Source organism: Sorghum bicolor, chromosome 3, assembly GCF_000003195.3.
Source record: "Sorghum bicolor cultivar BTx623 chromosome 3, Sorghum_bicolor_NCBIv3, whole genome shotgun sequence".
Lineage (NCBI taxonomy): Eukaryota > Viridiplantae > Streptophyta > Magnoliopsida > Poales > Poaceae > Sorghum > Sorghum bicolor.
This window is the reverse complement of record NC_012872.2, coordinates 2,424,046-2,448,256: the sequence shown is the minus strand read 5'-3', so window position 1 is coordinate 2,448,256 and position 24,211 is coordinate 2,424,046. Positions and strand designations below refer to the sequence as shown.

Below are 24,211 nucleotides of genomic sequence, written 5' to 3'. Positions count from 1 at the left end.
GTTCGCGACCTTATTTGACAAATTTATATCGTACCCAAAAAATTTTCTTTCCGTGAACTAAACAAGGCCTCAATCAAGTGCGTCTACTATACCCATCTGCCACTAGTACAAGATGATGTTAGCTATTTTTAGTTTCAAAAAAAGAAATGTAAGTTGTTTGTTTGGCTGAATCCGCCTTCGAAACGAATTGCAATACAAAGTGTTTCTATGGTACATCACATTCTCCCATGCCTATATGAGTTAAGAGTTCAAGCATGGTGCAGAGTTTGATCCGAAGACGAATTTGAACGCATGACATGATCATGGATAAGGCCTTGTTTAGTTCCAAAAAATTGCAAAATAGGAATAATAGCACTTTCGTTTGTATTTGACAAATATTGTCCGATTATAGACTAACTAGACTCAAAAGATTCGTCTCGTAAATTACAGGTAAACTGTATAATTAGTTATTTCTTTTATCTATATTTAGTGGTCCATGCATATGCCGCAAGATTTGATGTGATGGAGAATCAGAGAAATTTTACAAAATATTTTAGGAACTAAACAAGGCCTAAATCTCTAAACCTCCGGTACCCATATGAGCTAGAGCAGCACATGTCGAGACACAAGATATGAAGTTTGATTCTCAGACAAATTGAAACACATGATATGATCAATATAAATAAATCTCAAAGCCGCAAAGTCGTCCACATAACCGCGCAACAAACTACATGTTGAGTTGCAACACGTGGGTACATTTACTAGCAAACATGTAGGATTTACAATTTGTCATGCGGTGCTCATGTCAATAATAATGAGCTAGATATTTTTGTTTTATTAAATTAGCCTTTGTCCAACCTTAAATCAAATAATAAATTCTAGCACAATAAGAGGTTAATCCCAATGTGGTTATTATGTGCACATGTTATATATTTTTTAAAAATATGGAAGACTAGCCATACACCTGCATACACGCCCGTGACGCGAAGGGGCTCAGGTGATCGAGCTATGACATAAGTCGTGTGCCACCAATGAAAATTTTCTAGCTCCAAACTTAAAGTGAGAAAGATGAGGGTGAAGGGCGAGGGATGGTTAGTGGATTTTGTGAGAAACGAAAGAAATAAATTTTGCATTTACTCTATTCACTGAAATTTGGCTTATGCTGATATCGAAATATTGTGAGAGAAAAATATTGATTTTTCGCTGAAAAGTATGGTTGAAGTAGTGCTGACAAACGTGTGTATTGCAACGAAACTCAATACATATAGGAATCAGATTTCGTATCATCTTTAGATGCATGTGATTTGTTCTAATTCATATGAGTGCGGGTCTATAACACTCCAAATTTTTGAATTTCAAATTTAGTTTGAATTTGACTTAATTTTGGCTTAGTTTGAATTTTTTGGGAATTATTAAATAATTTACAAAATTAAATAAAATGAAATATAAGGTAGAAAACTTGTTTGTGTGCATTCATGCCGTTGCATTTATTTTGTTTGATTTGTTTGCTTGTGCTTGAATTATTTTGTTGGAAGAAAGAATTAAATAGAAGAAACTGTTTCTGTTAAAAAAAAAGAGAAAAGGAGAGAGAGCCCTCACCTGGGCCGGCTCGGCCCAGCGCCCCTCCCCTCTCCCCTCTCCCCGCGCGGCCCAAGCCGCGGCCCAGCAGCAGCCGCAGCACAGCGCAGCGCCCCCGCCTGCCTCCTCTCCACCCGCAGCCGCTGACCAGGGGGCCCCACCCGTCAGCGGGGTGGTCATCCCCAACCTCCCGTCCGATTCGGACGGGGCAGCCGCCGCGCCGCCTCTCGGCTTCCGAGCCGCACGCGAACCGAGGCTTGCCTGCGTCTTTAAATAGCTTCTGCCCTCGCCCGCACGTGTCCCTAGAAGCCCTAGCCGCCATCTCGCCGAATTCCGCAGCGCCGCCGCCGAACTCGTCGAAATCCGCGCCGCCGCCGTCGAGCTTCTCTTTGCCGTCGACGTTTCGCGAAGGTGAGCCCTCCATTGCGTTCGCCTCGCCGAGCCGCACCCGCTGGTGCCCTTGCCTCGCCTTCTCGCGCCGTGAATCGCCGCCACGGCGAGGTGCGCCCCCCGCCGGCGCTTGCCTTGCCCGCGCGCGGTCCACCATGGACCGCGGCTCTGCCCCGCACGGCCGGTCCACCATGGACCCGGCCTATGCCGCCCCGCGCCCCCCCGGTCCACCATGGACCGGTGGACCACCGCCGCGCCCCGGTCCACAGCCCGCGCAGTGGACCCAGCCACTCCCGCGCCGCCACGTGGCCAGGCTGGCCACGGCCCCCGCGCGCCCCTGTCGCTTTTTCCAAAAGGCCCTCGGGCTTATTTAAAATTAACCCACAGTCCTACTCAGTTAAAGTTTTATTTAAAATATGCCCCTGGTTTTGCATAATAGCCCCTGCAGCCGTCGGTTTTTGCAATTTAATCCAAATCTCTTTTTAATTTAGTTTTAATTAGTTCTAATTACGAAAAATAGTTCAGTTTTTCTACAGAAATGCCATCCAACTTGTTTAAGCCATAACTTTTGCATCGTAACTCCGATTTAGGTGATTCTGGTCGCTATAGTTTCGTCTCGTCGAGTAGAACACAGTAGTACAGTTGTTTTCCGCTTTCACATGCTTTGGTGTACTGTTTCTGATTAAGCTTGTTTGCTTGCATGTATTGCTTCGTTTGTGTGATGATTGTCGCGTATAGCCAACGAGACGTTCGTGAAGGAAGAGGATCAGGATCCCGCTGAGTTCGAGCAACCCGACAACGATCAAGGCAAGTGCAGACACCGTTTGATCATTTTGAACCTACTCATTAATGTCATTTACTTTATATGCATGTGTCCAATGAATGCAAACCCTAAGGACATGACTAGCTTACTTACTATTCCTTGTTCACCTGGGGTTATGTATATGGGTAGACTAGGCTATACTAGGTTTGCTTAGCTGCTCTACTCACCTTATACACATGCCTAAACAAGTAATAATCTCTACTCAACTTGATGCTTAAACTGTGCTGAATCTTTGGTCACTGCGGTGATGGCGATGTTGGATGCTTACAAGCATCGTGATGATGGTGGTGACAGGGGGAGCGGGTACCGTTGGTGGTCCGGTTTGCCGGGCGTACCCGTCTCTGCTCTCCGTAAGGACTTAGTCAGGGAGCGGCCCCCTGTGACTTACAGTGCAGCTCCAAGCTATATGGCTCTGGCTTGACTAATTAGCAGGACCTCCACTAGTAGGGTGTTACTTTCCGGGTAGGCGTGAGGAAGTAACTTGGGTAATGAATATTAAGTTATCGGTTGATCGGTACGCCATGGCTATGGGTATCGACTGCCGAGCGCCCCGGCAAAAACTCGCGAGTGGCACCCTATTAGTTGGACCCTGTGAAAGGTCTCGTAGTGAGACCCAGCCTGCTCACCTTGGTAGTGTTTTGGGGAGTTGCGACACCGGACAAATGGGAATCACGACTTGGAGTGAACGTGCACACCTCTGCAGAGTGTAAAACTGATATATCAGCCGTGCTCATGGTCACGAGCGGCCCAGACCCTCACTTGATGAGCAAATTGGATTCACTGGATACTTGGAGATGGATCTTGGCGAGGTTGCTACCTCGTGTTTTGGCGGAATGGCTATTCCGTGTTGGCAGGATTGCTATCCTATGTTAATAATTGGGGTTAATCCCTGGACTACTACAATTATTAGAATAGTCTCTTAAAAGATGCTAATTACTACTTACACTAATTAAGGGTTGGGTTTATGCTACTCATAATTAGTAATAGGTTGTTCTAATAATAGTCATAATTAAAAGTGATCAACTAAAATGCTACCGCAGTCAAACCAAGTCAGCTTTACCTTGTTTTAAGCCTTGCATGTCATTACTTTCCGTCTGTGCTTGCTGAGTTCGACATGAGCTCACCCTTGCTATAATCATTAAAGGTTGCTCGGACGATCAGGAGTACAATTGCGATTTCCCTGAGGACTACCCTGAGTCTCCTGGTTGTTAGGCTCGTGTGGTTCTGCCGTCGACCTTCCTGTGGCAAGGTGGTCCTGCTACGTCGGCGTCTAGTTTCCCTTCTCGTGTTTATGGAACAGTTTAGCTTATGTTTTCCCCTTCGCACTTTGATAAACATTTGGCTTGTAATAATGGTACATTTACTCTCATTTATGTAATTCGTTTGAACACTGTGTTTTGTACCATTGATGATGTCGGTTCATGTGTGTGAATTTGAGATCCTGGCGCACATGTGATTTGGCACCCGAATACTCTTTTACATCCGGGTGTGACAGGGTCCTGAGTCCAGGTCATATATTAGATACGTAGGGAGTGACCCAATATGTATTGAAAATCAAACTCTGTATTCAACGTTGACGCAAGCTATTCTAACTTGTATGTGTATGAGTGAGGCCTTGTCTAGATCCAAAAAGTTTTTGGATTTTGACACTGTAGCACTTTCGTTTTTATTTGACAAACATTGTCCAATCAGAGTAACTAGGCTTAAAAGATTTATTTTACGATTTACAGGTAAACTATACAATTAGTTATTCTTTTTATTTATATTTAATGCTCTATACATGTGCCACAAGATTCGATGTGATGGGAAATCTTGTAAAGTTTTAAATTTTTAGGTGCATCTAATAAACCAGGCCTCATGGATCTTAGTCGCTTACAAGATATGGAGTACCTGGGTAGTTGGGAGAATTGAAGGTGGACTAAAAAGATAGGTGGAGAGAAATTTTACGTTTTTAGTATAGAAAATTTTGGATTTTGAGGTGAACTAAACAAGGCCTTATAGATCTTTGTCAGGCATATAAAAAGCTAGCAATGCTCTAAAAAAAGAGAGGCATAGGCATAGAATAAGCAGCGCCCTAAAAAAAAGAAAGGCATAGAATAAACAGTGAGGAAATTAAAAGGCTGTTCAGTTTCTTGGCACGTCAATAATGACAACCAACAAATATATTCCATCATGATTGATGTCAAATGAGGCACAAGCCAAAGCAAATCTTTAGGCAATCTAGCTAATCTGTCTGTTTATTCATTATTAATCATTATTTTTATCTTTGTTCCGGTGTCACAACCAAGGGACACTGAAACTGAATTCGCAATGATATATACTAGTACTATACAGATGTTGATGATGCTGACAGATGCAACAAGAACAATGTGTGCCTGCGTTGAAAGAGGGAACGCAGGGCAGGGTACGGTACATACGGTGTGCGTGGTGTGCATGCATGGCGGTGGTGGGTTGCGTTGCGTAGCGTACGGGAGAGAGAGATGGAGCACGAGAACGACGGCGCGGGTCGGGGCGTCATCTGAGGGTCGCCGAAGACGTTACAGCTCGCCGCTTTGCTCCGTCGTCGTATTTTTTTATTAGCTGTTGTTATCTGGCAGTATTTTTCTCTTATAATAAATCAGCGAACAATACTTTCAACAGCTTCTCCAAGAAACCTGCTCCCCATTCTACACGCCATCTATCATCGTTGTCCTCTTCGTCGTCGCTCCAGACTGCATCAAATCCCTGGCACCTGTGTCTGTCTCTAGTTCAAGTTTATGGCGAGCGTTCATCAGGGTAATTGCCTGCACCTGTCTGTTGTTCTCTGTCAATCTGCAGGTCAGTTGGTGGGTGTCCGGGCTGTTCATCCGTTGAAGCAGTCTCGGATTTGTCTACTGTGATAATTCAACAGGAAGGCAGTGGTTTTCCGATCGCATGAAATTGCTGTGTGTGGTGTGTTAAAATACACACCCGGTCTTGCATTATTGCTTGCAAAGGACTTTAAATTGGGTTGCATCAGCGTCGTCGTCGTGGTTTGATCCATCCTAATCCCTTCTAATTTGTTGCCAGCACGTAATAACCAGCCCTCTTCGATCCATCCAAATCCCTCGCACACCCCAAAAAAAATTCCAAATCTCTTGCTGCCAGCCCCGGCGGCCCCAAGAATTCGATCTCCGGTTTTGTCGTCGTCACCCTCGTCCGATCCCGACGACAATTGCATAAAGCAGCTGCCAAACTCATTGCCGTTCGTCGATCGCCGGTAAGAACCATCATCGTCATCGTCCAGGGCGCGCGGGCGTGAGACACGCCGCAGCAGCAGCAGCGGCGGCGGCCGCAGGCGCGCTGTAGTGTCTGTCCATCGACCCAACAACAGATCGATCGCGCGCGGCGGTGCTGGTGGCATCGCCTTGCCTTGCACCGAGTGGCGGCAGATCGCCGTTGGGCGCCATGCACGGCAACGGCGGCCGCGGCGACCAGCACTCGCCGAGGTCGGTCAAGTCGGCTCCCCCCCGCGGCGGTGGCGGTGCGGGCGGGGGTGACCATGACCATCATTACTCCCCGTCAGCCAAGACCCCGCGCGGCGGCGGCGGAGCAGGAGCAGCGGCGTCCCCGATGAAACTGCTGCCGAGCAGCGCGGCGTGGCTGGTGGACAGCCGGTGGGCGCTGTCGGCCGCGCTGAGCCTGCTGCTGTTCCTGGCCGTCGCGCTCGCCGTGACGTCCTCCTCGTCGTCCTACATCTCCTCGTCGTCGTCCTTCTTCTCCTTCCTGCCCGCCACCCGCGCCGCCGACTTCGTGGAGGGGGAGCGTGCCCGGCCGCAGGCAACAGCCGCGGCCAACGACACGGCTCCCCCGCCCGGCTCCGGCGTGCCCCGGCTGGCGTACCTCATCTCCGGCTCCAAGGGCGACCTGGACCGTCTCTGGCGCGCGCTGCACGCGCTGTACCACCCGCGCAACCAGTACGTGGTGCACCTGGACCGCGAGGCCCCCGTGGCGGAGCGCCTGGAGCTGGCCGCCCGCGTCGCCAACTCCACCGTCTTCCGCCGCACCGGCAACGTCCACGTCGTCCGCCGCGCCAACATGGTCACCTACCGTGGCCCCACCATGGTGGCCAACACGCTGCACGCCTGCGCCATCCTCCTCCGCCGCGGCGGCGCCTGGGACTGGTTCATCAACCTCTCCGCCTCCGATTACCCGCTCATGACGCAGGACGGTACGTATATGGGTATATATATCTCCTATATACTACCCAGTTCGATTCTAGTGAACGTTCGTTAGAAACTAATCCAGCGAACGATCCAGTCAGTGTCTTCCACTCCGCTGATGTTCCACTGACGTCATTAAAAAATGAAAATCATTTATTTTAAATTGCTATAACTTCTAAATGGTTTATCCAATTTTCATTCCGTCTGCACCATTGTATTCTTCGCAACGAGACGAACAAAACTAGATCCCACTTACATATATTTTGAAGATTTTTTTCACATAGAAATTTATATGTGTTAAATTATAACATATAACTTTACAACTTATGCACATAAATTGTATTGATTAACTTATATACACAAGTTGCATGGAATAGCTTATGTACACAAGTTGGCTTTCATGACTTTTTATGTTTGTAAGTTTTGATATAAGTTATAAGTTAATTTGTTTCTTTGTGTGTTAATAATTTTTGTGTTTGTAAGTTTTTACATAAGCTATAACTTAGTTCATTCCTTTTGTGTTTAATAACTTTTTATAAATAAAATGTGTTTCATAACTCTTGCATTTTCAAGGTCTCGTATAAGTTATAAGTTATACATTATAAGTTATATATATTCTAAGTTATATCTTTATTTGGTACACATAAGCTATTACATGTAAATGGTGTGTTCTAAGTTATATGTTCTAAATTATATATCCTAAGTTAGTACATATAAGTTATTTGTAAAACATAGTGAGGTCTAGTTTTATTCATCGCATCGTGTAGAACACACTGGTGTAGACGAAATTAAAAATGGACACACCGTTTTTAAGTTATAGCATTTTTAAAATTTTTTTGCTTTTGTGGGTTATGTCAATGTTGACATCATAGCTAGAGAAAGAGAATGAAGCGAGAGAAGCAATGGGGATGGATGTACGGGATGAATATTTCCTAAAAGGGAAAGAGGTGGGATTTTTTTTTTCTAAAATGGAAAATTTAACCGGTCGGAAACTGATCGTTCGCCAATTAGTGGCGTCGTATATACTATCGTCTGTCCCCCGCCGCACATATACGGTAAAGAAAACGTTTCTATTATACGGCCAAAAAAACGTTTCCGAAATAAAAGCATATACCGCAAAAAAAACCATTAAAAGACTACCGTTCCCCGTTTCTAAAAAAAATTATACGGCAAAAATTGTTTGAAAAAACATATACGACGAAAAAAACATGTTCCTAGCAAAAAAAAAACGTTTTAAAAAACATATTCCACAAGAAAACATGTTTGCGTAACAAACTAGTACATATCGAAAATCATATATGGGAAAAAAAAGAACGTTTCAAAAACAAATTCTTCGACATCACCCTGCCCGGTAGAGAAAACGTTTCTATTATATGGCTAAAATAAAAAGCCATTCGGAATTAAAAACATATACGTACGATATAAAAAACACAGTACAAAAGCCTCCGTTCCTCATTTCCAGAAAAATCTTATATGGCAAAAGAACATTAAAAAAAAGTTTTTGTAATTTAAAATTATAGTGGCGAGTCCGGTACGTGAATCCCGCATGCTCTTGCGTCGCACCACACGTTGAGCCCCACCTTTCCGAAAAAAACATGCCTATGTTTGCGCCCTAGCTACAGCCTGCATTGACAACAGCTGACACCTGAGGTTTGCTGGCTGTTGCCGTGCGTAGTATCGGTGTATGTGGGAGCACACGTCGTCTCGCCATGGATGCGGACGACGCGATGCTCCAAGATGTGCTGGCGGCGGCCACCGCGCTCTGCAACATGTCCTCCGTTTCAACCAATGAGCAAGCTTGAGCCTGTGTCGCCAGCAGTGGGCCGGCATTGCCCAAGGCTCACCCTGCTCGCCTGCCCGTGTGTGTGCCCGCGAATCTGTGGCTCTGTGCCCCGCTTGTCTCGTGCATGTGCGGCTGCATCCCGCTCACCCTCGGGCGAGTGTAGGAATGATGAAATGACGTGTCATGACCTGTGGGCCGAACGGACAGAAGCCCTGCATGTAACAACTTGACCCTCATTCTACCACATCCACATAGAAGAAAGAAAATTGAGATGCATTTAAAAATAGTTTAGGGTTCCAATGCAAAAGTGTTTATTAGATTTTATTAAATTTTGAAAAGGTATATTAAAAAGACATGAAAAATGGTAATTTATACAAATTGGTTGCCTCGTACAAAGCATGAGCATATACCTAGCTAGTATTATAATATGTCGTCATCTTCCTCCATGCCAAACACGCAAATGCATTGATGCATACACATACCGACACACGGTCAAATGGGTTCACCTAGGAGCACACTAGGCTATGCATTTTGCATTATTTATATGTAATATACAAAAGTTTCATTGACGATATCTTTTACTAATGGATTGAATGTTGAATTTACTGATGGTAGACATCCTGCACACATTCTCGACGGTGCCCAGGAATATCAACTTCATCGGGCACACGGGCAACTTAGGCTGGAAGATGTGAGTGTATCTGCAACTCAATTGTTCGATGAAATGCAAAAGGTAGCTGAAGCTGACGGTCATGCTTCATGCTTGCAGGTGGCAGCGGGGTCAGCCTATGATCGTGGATCCAGGGCTATACGGCTCCAAGAAGCAGGACCTCTTCTGGGTGGCACCGAAGCGGGCACTGCCGACGGCATTCAAGCTCTTCACAGGCTCCGCTTGGGTGGCACTGACGCGGGACTTGGTGGAGTACACGGTGTGGGGGTGGGACAACCTGCCGCGCACCCTGCTCATGTACTACGCCAACTTCATCTCCTCCCCGGAGGGCTACTTCCAGACGCTAGTCTGCAACGCACCGCGTTTCGTGCCCACCGTCGCCAACCACGACCTCCACCACATCCAGTGGGACGTGCCGCCGAAACAGCACCCGCGCGCGCTCGCGCTCGCCGACATGCCCGGCATGCTTGCTAGCGGTGCGCCATTCGCGAGGAAGTTCCCGCGTGATGACCCTGTGCTCGACGCCATCGATGACGGGCTCCTCGCACGCCCACGCCTGACCAACAACATTGGCAACGGCACCGCCGGCGAGGTAGCATTCGTGCCTGGCGGTTGGTGTGGTGCCGATGCCACGTGCCAGGCTGTGGACAATGACTGGGTGCTCAGACCTGGGCCTGGAGCTGAGCGCTTCGGGAGGCTCATTGATAGGATCGTTAGGTCCAAAACTTTCCTCAATAGGCAATGCAAGTAGTCGACATACATCAACATTGTTGGAATATGTGATATGAGATCAGGATATCCAGGTGATCACGACACATTGACTTTAGTTGTTGGCGTGAATGGTTTGTCTCTCAAGTCATATGGTTATGGCTCCATGGACATGAGATAGGATATACTTCAATCTGTTGTTATCTTTTGTTGTAAGGTAGTTGTAGATCCTTACTTGTTGTATAGGGTGTAACCACCACGCTAGGGGTTGCTCCTAGCTATATTAACATGGAACCGTGAGCCTAAGAGGGCATCATGCTACAATCATTTTTACATGGTATCAAAGCTAAGTTAGTTCACAAACTTTTCGATGGCTTTCTCTTTCATGCCAGTTGCATCATACTCTGGTCAGATGCTCGGTCACAGAGAAGCTCAGCAAGAACAACTTTTCTCTGTTGAAAGTGCATGTTCTATCTGCTCTTCGTGGTGCGGAGAGTGAAGGATGGGTGTAAATATACCTACACTAACTATGATAACAAGCTACTATGGAGATAGATAGGTGGGAGAGTGAGCAATTTATCTTTCTAGAAGGGATTTGCTAGTACTTCGAGGCATAGCCCCGCCTACCAACTAGGAGAGTTAAATAGAGACAAGGTATGTCATGAGCCTTACGATTCAATAGCTAAACCTACCATGGGGGAACACAGAGAATGGACATAGTGAAAATTCTGACCACACTCCCTTAAAGCTCTCTTTGATTCATGTTGGTAAACTTTACCACCTATCACATCGAATATTTGGATACATGTATGAAGTATCAAATATAGACTATTTACAAAACTAAAAACACAGTTAGAGAATAATTTGCGAGATAAATCTTTTGAGTCTAATTAGTCTATGATTAGACATTAATTACTAAATAAAATAAAAATATTACAGTACCTGTTAAACTTTAACACTCACAACCAAACACACCCTAAGTGGTGTTTGATAGTCGTTCTCCGCTCAGCAGAGATGGAAGCGAAGAAGGCTCACCTTCATCAGGAGGTGGCCCGCCTAACCAAAGAAAAGGAGGAGCTGACCTAGAAAGTAGACCAGCTCAACTAGGACATAAAAGACCTTACTTAGTTCACCCAAAATCCAAAAAATTTTCAAGATTTTTCATCACATCGAATATTACGGCACATGCATGAAGCACTAAATATAGATTAAAAATAACTAATTATACAGTTTGTCAGTAATTTGTGGGACGAATCTATTGGGCCTAGTACTCCATGATTGAACAATAATTATCAAATACAAACGAAAGTACTACATTAGCCAAATTGAAAATTTTTCACTAACTAAACAAGGCCAAACTAAATCTTTGGCTTGTAAATTATGAGTTACTGCTGAGGGTGTTGTGCTCAGCGTGATTTTTATGATCTTGTTTAGTTTGAATTTTTTTGGTTTTTAGTATTGGAGCACTTTCGTTTTTATTAGACAATTATTGTCTAATCATGAACTAACTAGGCTCAAAAGATTTTATCTTGTGATTTATTGTTTTTATTTTTAACTATATTTAATGTTCTATGTATGTGCCGTAAGATTCGATGTGATGAAAAATCTTTAAAAAAATAACAAGGCCAATATGTAGTGAGGCGTCGTGGGCAGTCTTGCCGTGCACGAGCGGGACTTAGGCGCGCTACGCTACGGCGGCTGAAGCCTCCAGCTCCGACGACCACTCGACGCCGGTCCGCAGCATCCGCCTCGCGCCTCTGCGTCGCAGGGGTTGCATCAGCGGCCAGCGCGACGGGCAGCGACCAAACGACGCCGGCCACGGCGTGGCGTACGTCTCTTGCACCCGGCCGGCCGGTCGGTCCACGAACCGGCGGGCGCCATGCGCTGGTGCACACGTCCCGCGCGTGGACGAAGGCAACGAGCCGTGTATTTCCAGAGGTCAGCCTGCTCGTTTTTTCCTCACTGGTGGTCTGGCGCCAGTAGACCAGGTACGGTGACAGACACGTGCGTCTACCCGTATGCCACTAGTACGTGATTCTGAAAAATTGTAAGCTGTTTATAAAACAGTTATACATTTGGAAAGCAGAAAATCGAAAGCAGAGTTCAAGTGCTGCGCAAATTATACCCTACATGAATGAAAGCAGCAGCCTTTGAAAAAGCAGCTTCATATTCCACCCGTTTGGTTGATATTATATTATATTTTTTTTTGTTGGTACAAACACTTTTCAGGAAGCTGAAACAAATACATCAGCACTACGTTTCTGAATTCTGGTGTAATCTTTTTTAATGAGCTAAGAAGGATCAGACTCATTCTCTCCCATGCGTGTATGCACAAAGAGCACTACTCATCCAAGCACGGCCTAAGTCCAATTTCGAAACGAATTGAAATAAAAAGTGTTTCTATGATTTACCACATATCTAGATGCATAATAAAATTGGTGTACTTAAAAAGTCAAGGTGACTTATCATTTGGAGCAGAGGGAGTACTCCAATGGGTATATGAAGTGTTTAGGCATGATGTGGACCACGATCCTAAGCCGAAATTGAACGCATGACATGACCATTGACAAATATCTAAACCTCTGGTACCCATACGAGCTAGAGCAACACGTGTCTAGAACAGTACAAAGTTTGATTTCCAGCCAAATTGTAACACATGATATGATTGCTAATTAAATATCTAAGCCGCAAGTCATCCACATAATCACACAACAAACTATATGTTTTGTTGCAATGCACGAGTATATTTACTAGTTAATATTACTAGCAAACATGACAAGGACAACTTGGGACAAAAAAGTCACGGGCCTTCCTACTCGGCCCATGGAGGGCCACGTCCTCATCCATGGACGTCGTGGACAGGTCTCCACCCCCAATACTGATGGTTGGCGTGATATTCTCCAACAGCAAGAGTCACGACCTATGGCCGCTCTGACCGAGAAACAACTTCCGTAGGTTCGGAAGATTCCAGTGGAGCTACACAGCAGATATTTCAATTGCCTTTCCTACTCATTTAGAGTAGCGACCTGCCGGTTGCCACAGCGTTGTCTGCGCTGTCACGGCTACCGTCACCTCGCTAGAGGCTTGAAGTGGCCCAGGCGGGCCGCGGTGACAGCGTCGGAGGCAGGGGGTGGCGGCGGCTTATGGCCCTCCTTGCATGAGCCATTTGGCGGAGCCGCACAGGTGGCTGTGGGGGGCACCAATGGCTCTCGTTGTCGACACCGTCGGCGCTGAAGCAAGCTACCGAGGGAGATCAATGTTGCTGTAACAAACAACGTCGCTTCTACTGTCGCTTGCTACCGGTGGCACTGTGCGAGGGCATTGGGCCTCCTGTTTGGGTTGACCCAATGCTCGATGAGCTTGCTGCCTTGCTTGTCATCAATTGATTGGCGGGTGCTTCAGTGCTTGGGCACCCGTCTACCCCTGCCTGCAGGCCTTTTAGAGGTTCAGGCTTTGGCAGACACCCATTCGTCAGGGGTGGATGCTGAGGATTGGCCACCTGCCCCTTTGTCGACTTCTCCCTTGGCCCTCGATGGGGAGTTTACCAGGCGCGTCTCTGCCCCGCTCAAAGTGTGCCTCTCGGGCCCCCTAATGCCACCCTTCAAGTGCAGAAGGTGCCAGTGTCCAAGTGGGAACCCACCGCCTCACAGTCGTCGGATAACCAGGTAGTGGCCGACCTTCGGTGTTCTTTTTGGGGCCTGCTCGATTCTGAAAAAAGGGCCACACTTCGTGAGCTAATGAAGTTTGATGTGTCGGAGTTTGAGGATTTGTCCAAGGAGGACTTGCTAATCTTGTTGGCACCTGCCCTTTTGGTTGCATAACTCTCATGTAATGTAACTTCAGTTAGGTTTATTTAGGTCGTGTTGGCTTCCATCCTCCACTGTAATCTATGGATTACTTGGACATGTTGTAACATGTCAAACTCTACTTCTGCTTAATGAAATATGTGTTATGGGATATGCTCACGAAAAAAAATCGTATCCACGAGACCACGAGTAGGAGGTACACTTTCCTTGAGACCTGATGCGTACGGAACACCTACGAGCGGGAGAAGAAAAGAAAATTTAGAGACGAAAACAGAGAAACGTATACCGATCCCAGATTGGATGCGTATAGAACACTTTCAATGGGCTCGACGAAAATTTAGAGATGACAAAAAAATTATTTCTTTAATATTTGGTATAGATATAGATATTAATGATAGATATAGATTATAGATTGTCGTTATAAATTATAAATATAGATATAGATTGTAGATTATTATAGATTATATAGGTAAAAATATAGATAGGGCATAGAGCGAGAGATCCTTGTAAGCTAATCCCTCTATCCTGCAATATATTGTTTTCTAGGAATTTTAAGATAAATTAAAAGCGAACATAAAAAACACATGTATCCTTATTTTTTTCTGATCAAACGATATCATCAACGTGATTAATAATAATTGGTTGATAAATAAAAAGTGTTTAACCTAATTGGTTTTTGTCCTCTTGAATTTATTATATTTGAGGATGAATTTTAAATGCTAGAATGCACTATATTGGGAGTAGCAACTAGTACTTCGAAATTGGTCGTGGATCAGGATCGAAACCTAGCTTTCCAAAAAAATTTCAAGACTTGTTGTCACATCAAAGTTTTAGACGCATGCATAAAACATTATAAATAGACAAAAAAATAACTAATTATATAATTTGTCTGTAATTTGCCAGACGAATCTTTTGAGCTTATTGAGTTCATGGTTATGTCAGGCTCGGCCTTGTGTAGTTCCAAAAATTGATATTATAGCACTTTCGTTTGAACTTGACAATTATTATCCAACTATAGATTAAGTAGGCTCAAAAGATTTGTCTCGTAAATTACATACAAACTGTGCAATTAGTTTTTGTTTTCGTCTATATTTAGTGCTCCATGCATTTGCTGCAAGATTCGATGTGACGAGAAATCTTGAAAAGTTTTTGGATTTTGGGGTGATGTAAACAAGGCCTCTAGGCATTCAGATCTTTCTCAGGCATAGAATAAGCAGTGCCCTAAAAAAAAGGCATAGATCGAATAAGCAGTGCCTGAAAAAAAGGCATAGAATAAACAATGAGGAAGGCTGTTCAGTTTCTTAGCACACCAATAATGACGACAAACAAATATATTCCATCATCATTGAGGTCAAATGAGGCACAAGCCAAAGCAAATCTTTAATATGCCTCACACAACAGGCAATCTAGCTAGCTAATCCGTCTGTTTATTCATTATTAATCATTATTTTTATCTTTTGTTCTGGTGTCACAACCAAGGGACGTACTGAAAACTGGTCTCGCAATGATGATATACTAGTAGTACTATACAGATGTTGATGATGCTGACAGATGCAACAAGAATAATGTGTGCCTGCGTTGAAAGAGGGAACGCAGGGTACGGTACGGTGTGCGTGGTGTGCATGCATGGCGGTGGTGCGTTGCGTAGCGTACGGGAGAGAGAGATGGAGCACGAGAGCGACGGGGCGGGGCGTCACCGGAGGGTCGCCGGGGACGTTACAGCTCGCCGCGTTGCCGGGGGCGTTGGCCACTCCATTTGTTTATCCTCTCGATCCCATACAGAGAGAGAGAGAGAGAAGCCTACCACCTATATATCGCGTGCTTGCCCTTGCGACATCTATCCCTGCAACCAGCAACCGTTTCTCCGAGAAACCTGCTCGTCTCTCCACGCCACATCTATCATCGTCTTCCTCGTCGTCGTCCTCCTCCTCCTCCTCGCTCCTAGACTGGATCAAATCCTGGCATGCATCTCTGGTCAAGCTGATGAGGTAGCGTTGATCAGAGTAATTGCCTGCACCTGTCTGTTGTTCTCTGTCAATCTCCAGGCCGATCAGTTGGTGGGTGTCCGGGCTGTTCATCCGTTGAAGCGGTCTCGGATTTATTGTCTACTGGTCAACAGGAAGGCAGTAGTTTTCCGATCGCAATTGCTGTGTACATGTGGTGTGTTAAAATACACACCAGGTCTTGCTTGCAAAGGTCTTTCGGGTTGCATCAGCGTCGTCGTCGTGGTTTGATCCCATCCTAATCTCTTTTAATTTGTTTGCCAGCACGTAACCAGCCCTCTTTCGCCCCATCCAAATCCCTCGCACACCCAAAAAATAATTCCAAATCTCTTGCTGCCCCGCCCGGCGGCCCCAAGAATTCGATCTCCGGTTGTGTCGTCGTCCACCCTCGTCCGATCCCGACGACGATTGCATAAAGCAGCTGCCAAACTCATTGCCGTTCGTCGATCGCCGGTAAGAACCGTCGTCGTCGTCGTCGTCCAGCACGCGCGGGCGTGAGACACGCAGCAGCGGCGGCGGCCGCAGGCGCTGTAGTGTCCGTCCGTCGTCGACCCAACACATCGATCGCGTGCGGTTGATCCGTTGACGGCGGTCGCTACCTGCTGCCTGCTGGTGGATCGCCTTGCCTTGCACCGAGCGGCGGCAGATCGTCGTTGGGCGCCATGCACGGCAACGGCGGCCGCGGCGACCAGCACTCGCCGAGGTCGGCCAAGTCGGTTTCCCCCCGCGGCGGTGGCGAGCATGACCATCATTACTCCCCGTCAGCCAAGACCCCGCGCGGCGGCGGCGGCGGAGCAGGAGCAGCGGCGTCCCCGATGAAACTGCTGCCGAGCAGCGCGGCGTGGCTGGTGGACAGCCGGTGGGCGCTGTCGGCCGCGCTGAGCCTGCTGCTGTTCCTGGCCGTCGCGCTCGCCGTGACGTCCTCCTCGTCGTCCTACATCTCCTCGTCGTCGTCCTTCTTCTCCTTCCTGCCCGCCACCCGCGCCGCCGACTTCGTGGAGGGGGAGCGTGCCCGGCCGCAGGCAACAGCCGCGGCCAACGACACGGCTCCCCCGCCCGGCTCCGGCGTGCCCCGGCTGGCCTACCTCATCTCCGGCTCCAAGGGCGACCTGGACCGGCTGTGGCGCGCGCTGCACGCGCTGTACCACCCGCGCAACCAGTACGTGGTGCACCTGGACCGCGAGGCCCCCGTGGCGGAGCGCCTGGAGCTGGCGGCCCGCGTCGCCAACTCCACCGTCTTCCGCCGCACCGGCAACGTCCACGTCGTCCGCCGCGCCAACATGGTCACCTACCGTGGGCCCACCATGGTGGCCAACACGCTGCACGCCTGCGCCATCCTCCTCCGCCGCGGCGGCGCCTGGGACTGGTTCATCAACCTCTCCGCCTCCGATTACCCGCTCATGACGCAGGACGGTACGTATATAGTCGTATACACATACGTGTACATATGAATTTTTTTTTTTGATCATCATGTCGTTTGCCTCGTCGTCGTCTTCCTCTCCATGCCCGCGTGATCGAGTACACACAATTTGCACTATTTTTATACATACAACAAAAAGCTTCATTGACGATATCTTTAATTACCAACGGATTGAATGTTGAATTGACTAATGGCAGACATTCTGCACGTATTCTCGACGGTGCCAAGGAACGTCAACTTCATCGAGCACACGGGTAACTTAGGCTGGAAGGAGTGAGTAGCTTAATTGATCTCTGCATGCATCTGCAGCTCAAAAATGCAAAAGGGGTAGCTGAAGCTGACTGCCATGCTTCATGGTTGCAGGTGGCAGCGGGGTCGGCCTATGATCGTGGACCCAGGGCTATACGGCTCCAAGAAGGAGGACCTGTTTTGGGTGACGCCGAAGCGGGCACTACCGACGGCGTTCAAGCTCTTCACGGGCTCGGCCTGGGTGGCGCTGACGCGGGACTTCGTGGAGTACACTGTGTGGGGGTGGGACAACCTGCCGCGCACCCTGCTCATGTACTACGCCAACTTCGTCTCCTCCCCAGAGGGCTACTTCCAGACGCTGCTCTGCAACGCGCCGCGCTTCGTGCCCAGCGTCGCCAACCACGACCTCCACCACATCCAGTGGGACGTGCCGCCGAAACAGCACCCGCACGCGCTCGCGCTCGCCGACATGCCCGCCATGCTCGCCAGTGGCGCGCCCTTCGCCAGGAAGTTCCCGAGGGACGACCCCGTGCTCGACGCCATTGACGACGGACTCCTCGCGCGCCCGCGCCCCGCCAACGGCACTAGTACGGCAGGAGAGGTGGCGTTCGTGCCCGGCGGCTGGTGCGGCGCCGACGCCACGTGCGCGGCCGTGGACAACGACTGGGTGCTCAGGCCTGGCCCCGGAGCCGAGCGCTTCGGGAGGCTCATCGACAGGATCGTCAGGTCCGAGGCCTTCCCCAACAGGCAGTGCAAGTAATAGTCGACATGCATCATGTGTCATGTCATGTGTGTGTGTGTGTGTACAGGAAAAAAGAACACCAGCCGATTTGTGCTCATGTAGTGGACTGGAGATGATCGTAGCTCACCTCTTCATCATATAACAAATACACACATAAAAACAAGGGGACATCCTGTTAGTGTTAACCAAGTTCAGAATCAGAAAACATGTTGGCATGTTTGTGAGACTACTGAATGACCCATGCCATGCATTCTCTCCTTCAACTCTGAAATGGTGTACTGCCAGAGAGCAATGCTCAGGTTTTGGACTCAGTTTCTGCTTTTTTGTCGACAGGCTGTTTGGATGTCAAGGTTTTGAGAAATTCTAGTATTTGACAAGCAAGAGACATGCAAAACCATAGTTTTCTTTTTTTTTTTTAAAAAAAAAAGAGATGTACAGCAGAGTTTTTAACACTCTCAAAAGACTACTGTTTAGTTTTCAAAATTATAAAGTTTGTCCAATCCGAACACTTCATGACGCTCCACAACCAAAACCATTATTGTATTTGTTGCAAAACTCTAAAGTTACTTTGCATCCAAACAAGGCGTATATTCATGGTGAATGCAGCAAACTGGACCTAGAATTAACCCAAAGTTTTCACCAAAGACAGACTATGCTGCAAACCAATGGATACGAAACCGGTTTCAGAAACACCTCTCAACACAGAATGAAACTGTCGACATAACATGGTGAAAATACTATAATTTGTGACCTCAAGGATAATGGAGATTTAGTAAAGCAGCCATCTGATGTTGCTGTCTCAGATATCAGCATCATGACAATAAGCACGGCAGGGGCAGCTGCTAATAATAGAAGGGCGCAATAATTGTATTAGCATACGCCCTTTCCCAAAAGACGGCCTCAAGAGTCAACTCTGCATATGCTTTTCCTTTTGCCATTTTATATTTCACCTCAACGAGTGAGGGGCACATGCTATGTTATCATGAGAATAACCTGGAGGTAAATTTAACAAGGGAGAAGAAAATTACAAAAGCATAACCATGTACAGCTACTGTGAGATCTATATTGCAGATCAGCAGATAAACAGCTACGAGCATCCTTAGAATACTGGTTCCTTGAATCAAGGATCCTTAACAGGTCTAAACTACTGAGCATACCCAACCTGACAAAAACTACGGCTGCAACGATGCTATAACTATGAGAGCTTTGGTTACTCAGGTGCTATGCGTCGGTTTCAGTTTCTGAATCCACTGCATGAGCCGCTTCTTGGGGTCCTGGCAGGTGCCGCTCTTTGGTGTTTCAAGGCAGCCACCCTGTGAGACAATGGAGTGGAACTGTTCCAGGACTTTCACAATCTGCCAGAAGTCGGGCCTCTTGTCAGGCTGCAAGGCGCAGCACTGCTCAATCAGGGGTCTGAGGGCCGATGGACATTCTGGAGAAATTGTTGGCCTCAAGTTCTGGAAAAAATCAATCATGTAAGAGATATATTCACCTTGACAGTCACTGTGCAAAGAAATTCATTTTGTTTGTAATGGAAGCAAGAAAGAAATCATTACCCTGTTGGCTACTGCATAAGCCACCTGGAAAGGGGTCAGGTTCTCGTAAGGAATTCTACCAGACACCATTTCCCACATGAGCAGTCCGAAGCTGTAGACATCCACCTTTCGGTTGTATGCCTTTTGCTTGATCATCTCAGGTGCCATCCACCTGTAAGTGCCTTCATCCTCCACAAGCATGTCGCATAAAGTCTCCTCACAGGCAATACCAAAATCAGCAATTTTCACACAGAAGTCCTCGTCAAAGAGAATGTTCTCGGGCTTAACGTCACGGTGAACAATCCCTTGAGAATGTATGTACTCCAAACCACGGGCAACATCGAGAGCAATGGATATAGTTTTCTCCAGAGGGATGGGGTGGTTCTCTGTATTATTTAGGTATGACCTTAATGAGCCTCCAGGAAGGAACTCGGTAATAATATAAAAAACTGGTGGGCATTTATAGGCTGCTACAAGCTGCATTTGCAGAAAATTGATCAGAGAAGGGTGGTTGCATTACAAAGCAATCAACACTACATACAGTTGAAATGCATGATGCGTAATTGGTGAGATCAACTCATTACAAACAATCCATACAAAGACAAACATATATTGATAAATACTCTGAGCAGTAGAGTACACTAGCACAGTAGTTCCAGTGTTCCTAAGAGTGGTAACACCAGCTTAATTTGTTTCTAAAATAAAAATAGTGGGGGCAACTTCACAAGCCATAATCAGTAGCACTAATTTAAACTGATCTCAATAAAATGGTTATGAGAGTCTAATGTAAAATTAGCACATGCACTTGTATATAACCATTTAGCAGGAGAAATAAGACTAAAGAGCAAGTGATTGGCAAAATTTATCACATTCTTGTTAACTGTTACCTTGATCACATTCTTGTGGTACAGGTGAGACAATGAATTGATCTCACTGTTATACTGCTTCTCAAGCTTTGCTGCCATCTTCCCATTGTCGTCATCATCAGGTTGGCGGATAAATTTAATTGCAACTGGCTTATCATCATAGAACCCCTTGTACAGCCGGCTATACGCTCCACTAGCAAACCTGTGCCCAACGAGCAGCTTGGATGGAACAAGGGTCCAATCAACTGTCGTCTGCACCGCCTGGTTCATTCTAACCAACTGTGCTCTTCGATCATCAGCAGGGTTCACTGCACTAACCCTCCTTCCACCACTGTATTTCCTTGTCCAAGCATTGTCCTTTTGAGACTTGTGCTTACCAGATACCACTGGAGTTGAGCACCAATCAGGACTTTGACCCATATCAGAGACCTGCCTACCAAATGATTTGCCATATATACTCTTTTCAGATCCTCTTCGCTGTGGAGGAGGGCTCGCAAACCTCTGGCTGCTAGACTTTGCTTCCTTGAAAACCCCAGAAGGTACAATACTAGGAAGGGGGGACTTTGATCTCGGTTTGGGCTGAGGTCCATAAGCCTTTTGCGGACTATAGCCTTGATTTGAGGGTGCCTTGTTCAAGTAACTTAGGAGCATCATCGAACTCGGGCTCTTGACCAGGCTCCTTGCTTTTGGAGTCTTGCAACTCTCTGAGTTCATTGGGGGGCTTGAAGGAATCTCCAAACTCGACCTCTTGGGCTTGTTGACCTTGTCCCTATCAAGCTGAAGTGGGGATCGGACTAGTGGCAAGCTAGCGCAGTGCTTGAATGCAGTCCCTGTATCTTCATCATCTCGATCAACAGGCATTGATACAGACTTCTTCATATTGACAAATTTCTGCAGTTTCCGCTCAACATCCTTGCTAAGCGGAGCAAAAGGTAGCACCATATCTTTGCCAACTGGAGCAACAGCTACTCTTCGAGGATCCACTCTAGTGTAGACAGTATGGGAGAACTTGGTCCTAAGCCATGAGTTCTGCTCCTCCATAATGGCAAATAAGGAAGCTAAGAAGCGCTGACTTGAGTGATCAGATTCCAACTTTGGATGTCTGGATCCATAGAAACCACATGTTGAATTGGAACTTTGAGGAGGAAAAAATGAGTAAGCTAGCTCGAAACACCAACAGAAGCCCTCAAACCAGGAATGGCGTCAGCCGCGCTTCCTTGGTCCATCTGCAGTCGAATTCTTGCAGCAAGTTGTGAATCAGGCTGATAATCTACAGAGGTGTAGAGCTTGCTCAATACAGAGGAATGGATCCTGGAACTTGAAGCTTGGTGGAGGATCCAGTAGTCACACACAGGACCTCCCAAGAATCCTAAAATACAGCAACAGGGAAACAAAATTGTAAACAGAACTAGTTGAGCAATGGCCACTGCCCACTATTATATTAGCAATGATTGCACTAGAAAAAAGGGGCTTGTTCAACCATAGCAAGTATCCAATACAAGATTCAAATAATAGACACCAATAATTTCAAAATTACGGGCTTTTGACTCTTTCTAATGTCAATTGGGGGTCCCGAAAATCAGGTGTGAAACGGGGTGCAGGCGCACGTTTTTTTTTTTACAAAAATACGCGTTGAACCATGAGAAACTGCAACAGTATGAGGATGACCGGACCAAGCACGACGACGTCCAACACTGTTGAATTAGCCTGCAATTGACCAATCGCCAGACTGCGTACATAGATCTATCGTCTATCGTTGTCAAGTCTATCCGTGACTTTTCATGGGACGCCATATCAAACAATGAGCAATTTTAGCAGTAAATGCTTGAGAAGAATATAAATGCACAAACGAAGAACATCTTCTTATACTACAAAAGTAGCATTCAGTTCAGAGATCAAGACTTTTATTCTTTCCATAAGAACAAAAAAGTGAAAAAGATTGCGGCTTCTTTAAAAGCCTGAGACATGTCTCACCTCAATGTAAAATCGACAGGCAAATCGAGAATATTTCAACCAATCCATCGAAAAGAGGAAAAATCGAGAATATTTCAACCAATCCATCGAAAAGAGGAAAAATCGAGAATATTTCAATCAATCCATCGAAAAGAGGAAAAATAATACTACTTGCGCCGATCGAAAGCACGAACCAAACGCAAATGCAAACCTCGAATGGAGTTGCGCATCAATGGCATCGAAAAGCGAGGAGTGTAAACGCGTTTACCCCAAGGAAACCAATCCGGAGCACAAAGGTGGAAACCAGGACAGCCAAGCAACAACAAGATCGCGAAGGAACGATGAATCCTCGTCTAAAGAACTTGCCTTTTGAGAGGAAAAAATCGATCAAACCCACTCACCGCCCAAGAAGGCAAGAACTAGCTGGTACGCAGAGCACTAAACACCTGGTGAAGTCCTGGAAGAAGAACCCCCCACACCAAAAGAAAAATCTCGCGTGCTGGCACCACAAAAATCGGAGCTGCGAGAAACTAACTAACCTTCCAGAGATCGCAGCGGGCGGATGAAGCGCGCGGAAAACCGGATCAAAATGCCGAGCTCCCCACCGCTCTTCCCGCTTGCCGCTCCAGGTAGGCGCGGCGGCCAGGAGCAGGAGAAGCGGATCGAGGAGGACCTGGAGCCGGGGGGTATCAAGAGCGCATTGAGGGCGCGCACCAGAAAAAGGGCCCGTGCGTGGTACCGCGCACCCCGTAAACGCGGCCCCGTGCCGGTGGGCTGGGATACGTACGCCGCACCGCCGTACGGGCTGCCTGCTCCTGCTCTCCCCTCTCTCTCTCTTCTCTCTCTCTCTCTCTCTCTCCACCGATCTAGCGCAATGGAGAGGAGCTTCGTCGAGAATGTAGCGGAGCGCAGGGGCCGGGAAGACTCGTATCGTATCCGAAGCCGAAGAAGACGACGAGGAGGAGATTACGGCAGCAAGGGCGGCGCAGGCTGCAGAATTCGAGGGCGCTGCAGGTTTTCTTCTCCAGCCGGGCCCGTCTTCGCAAATACGTATACGTTTTGGGCCTGTCTGGAAATACTCCTAGCGTGGAAAGGCAGGAGGTGAGGGCATTGATGTAAATGCAGAAAATGTGGAGGGTGCAGTGAGATCTCAAGAGGAGTCAATGGCTGAATGGAATTGAAAACTGGCTGCAGGGGCAGCCAAGAGATGTTGCTGTTTTTTTTTTTGTGGTGGGGTGTGGGGCAGGGCAGGGCTGGACTGGGGAGAGAGGGACTGCAGAATTGAGGAATGTCAAGCTTTTTCATCACATAGAGGGGAAAAAAGTGGCTATGGTTTTTTGAGACTCATGACCTCTCCTTTTCCACATTCTTTGCGTCCATTATTGGTGCTTAGGTAGGGATCCACCATGGCTAGGATTTAGTACACCACACTTTGTGTTGTTGTCTCATCTCATGCTTTTACTAATGCATTTCATCCACAGGAGCATCTTTGTTTCAGTTGGTTTTTTACTTAAACCATCAGATT

General features: G+C 47.0%; 3 protein-coding genes across 3 annotated transcripts; 2 read left to right on the top strand and 1 right to left on the bottom strand.

Moving 5' to 3' along the window:
- LOC8084324 (beta-glucuronosyltransferase GlcAT14B) lies at positions 4,854-10,230 on the top strand. The gene is made up of 3 exons (XM_002457122.2): positions 4,854-6,959; positions 9,350-9,425; positions 9,504-10,230. The coding sequence occupies exons 1-3, from the start codon at positions 6,197-6,199 to the stop codon at positions 10,153-10,155; spliced, it is 1,491 nt and encodes a 496-aa protein (XP_002457167.1). The 5' UTR covers positions 4,854-6,196; the 3' UTR covers positions 10,156-10,230.
- LOC8080515 (beta-glucuronosyltransferase GlcAT14B) lies at positions 15,187-18,561 on the top strand. Its single transcript, XM_002457121.2, has 3 exons — positions 15,187-17,334; positions 17,539-17,614; positions 17,705-18,561. Exons 1-3 carry the CDS (start codon positions 16,584-16,586, stop codon positions 18,348-18,350), a joined length of 1,473 nt encoding a protein of 490 aa, XP_002457166.1. The 5' UTR covers positions 15,187-16,583; the 3' UTR covers positions 18,351-18,561.
- Positions 19,233-23,989, bottom strand: LOC8080514 (probable serine/threonine-protein kinase DDB_G0267514). The gene is made up of 4 exons (XM_021456946.1): positions 23,226-23,989; positions 20,755-22,102; positions 19,889-20,344; positions 19,233-19,789 (listed from the first exon to the last, which is right to left on the bottom strand). Exons 2-4 carry the CDS (start codon positions 21,772-21,774, stop codon positions 19,547-19,549), a joined length of 1,719 nt encoding a protein of 572 aa, XP_021312621.1. The 5' UTR covers positions 21,775-22,102; positions 23,226-23,989; the 3' UTR covers positions 19,233-19,546.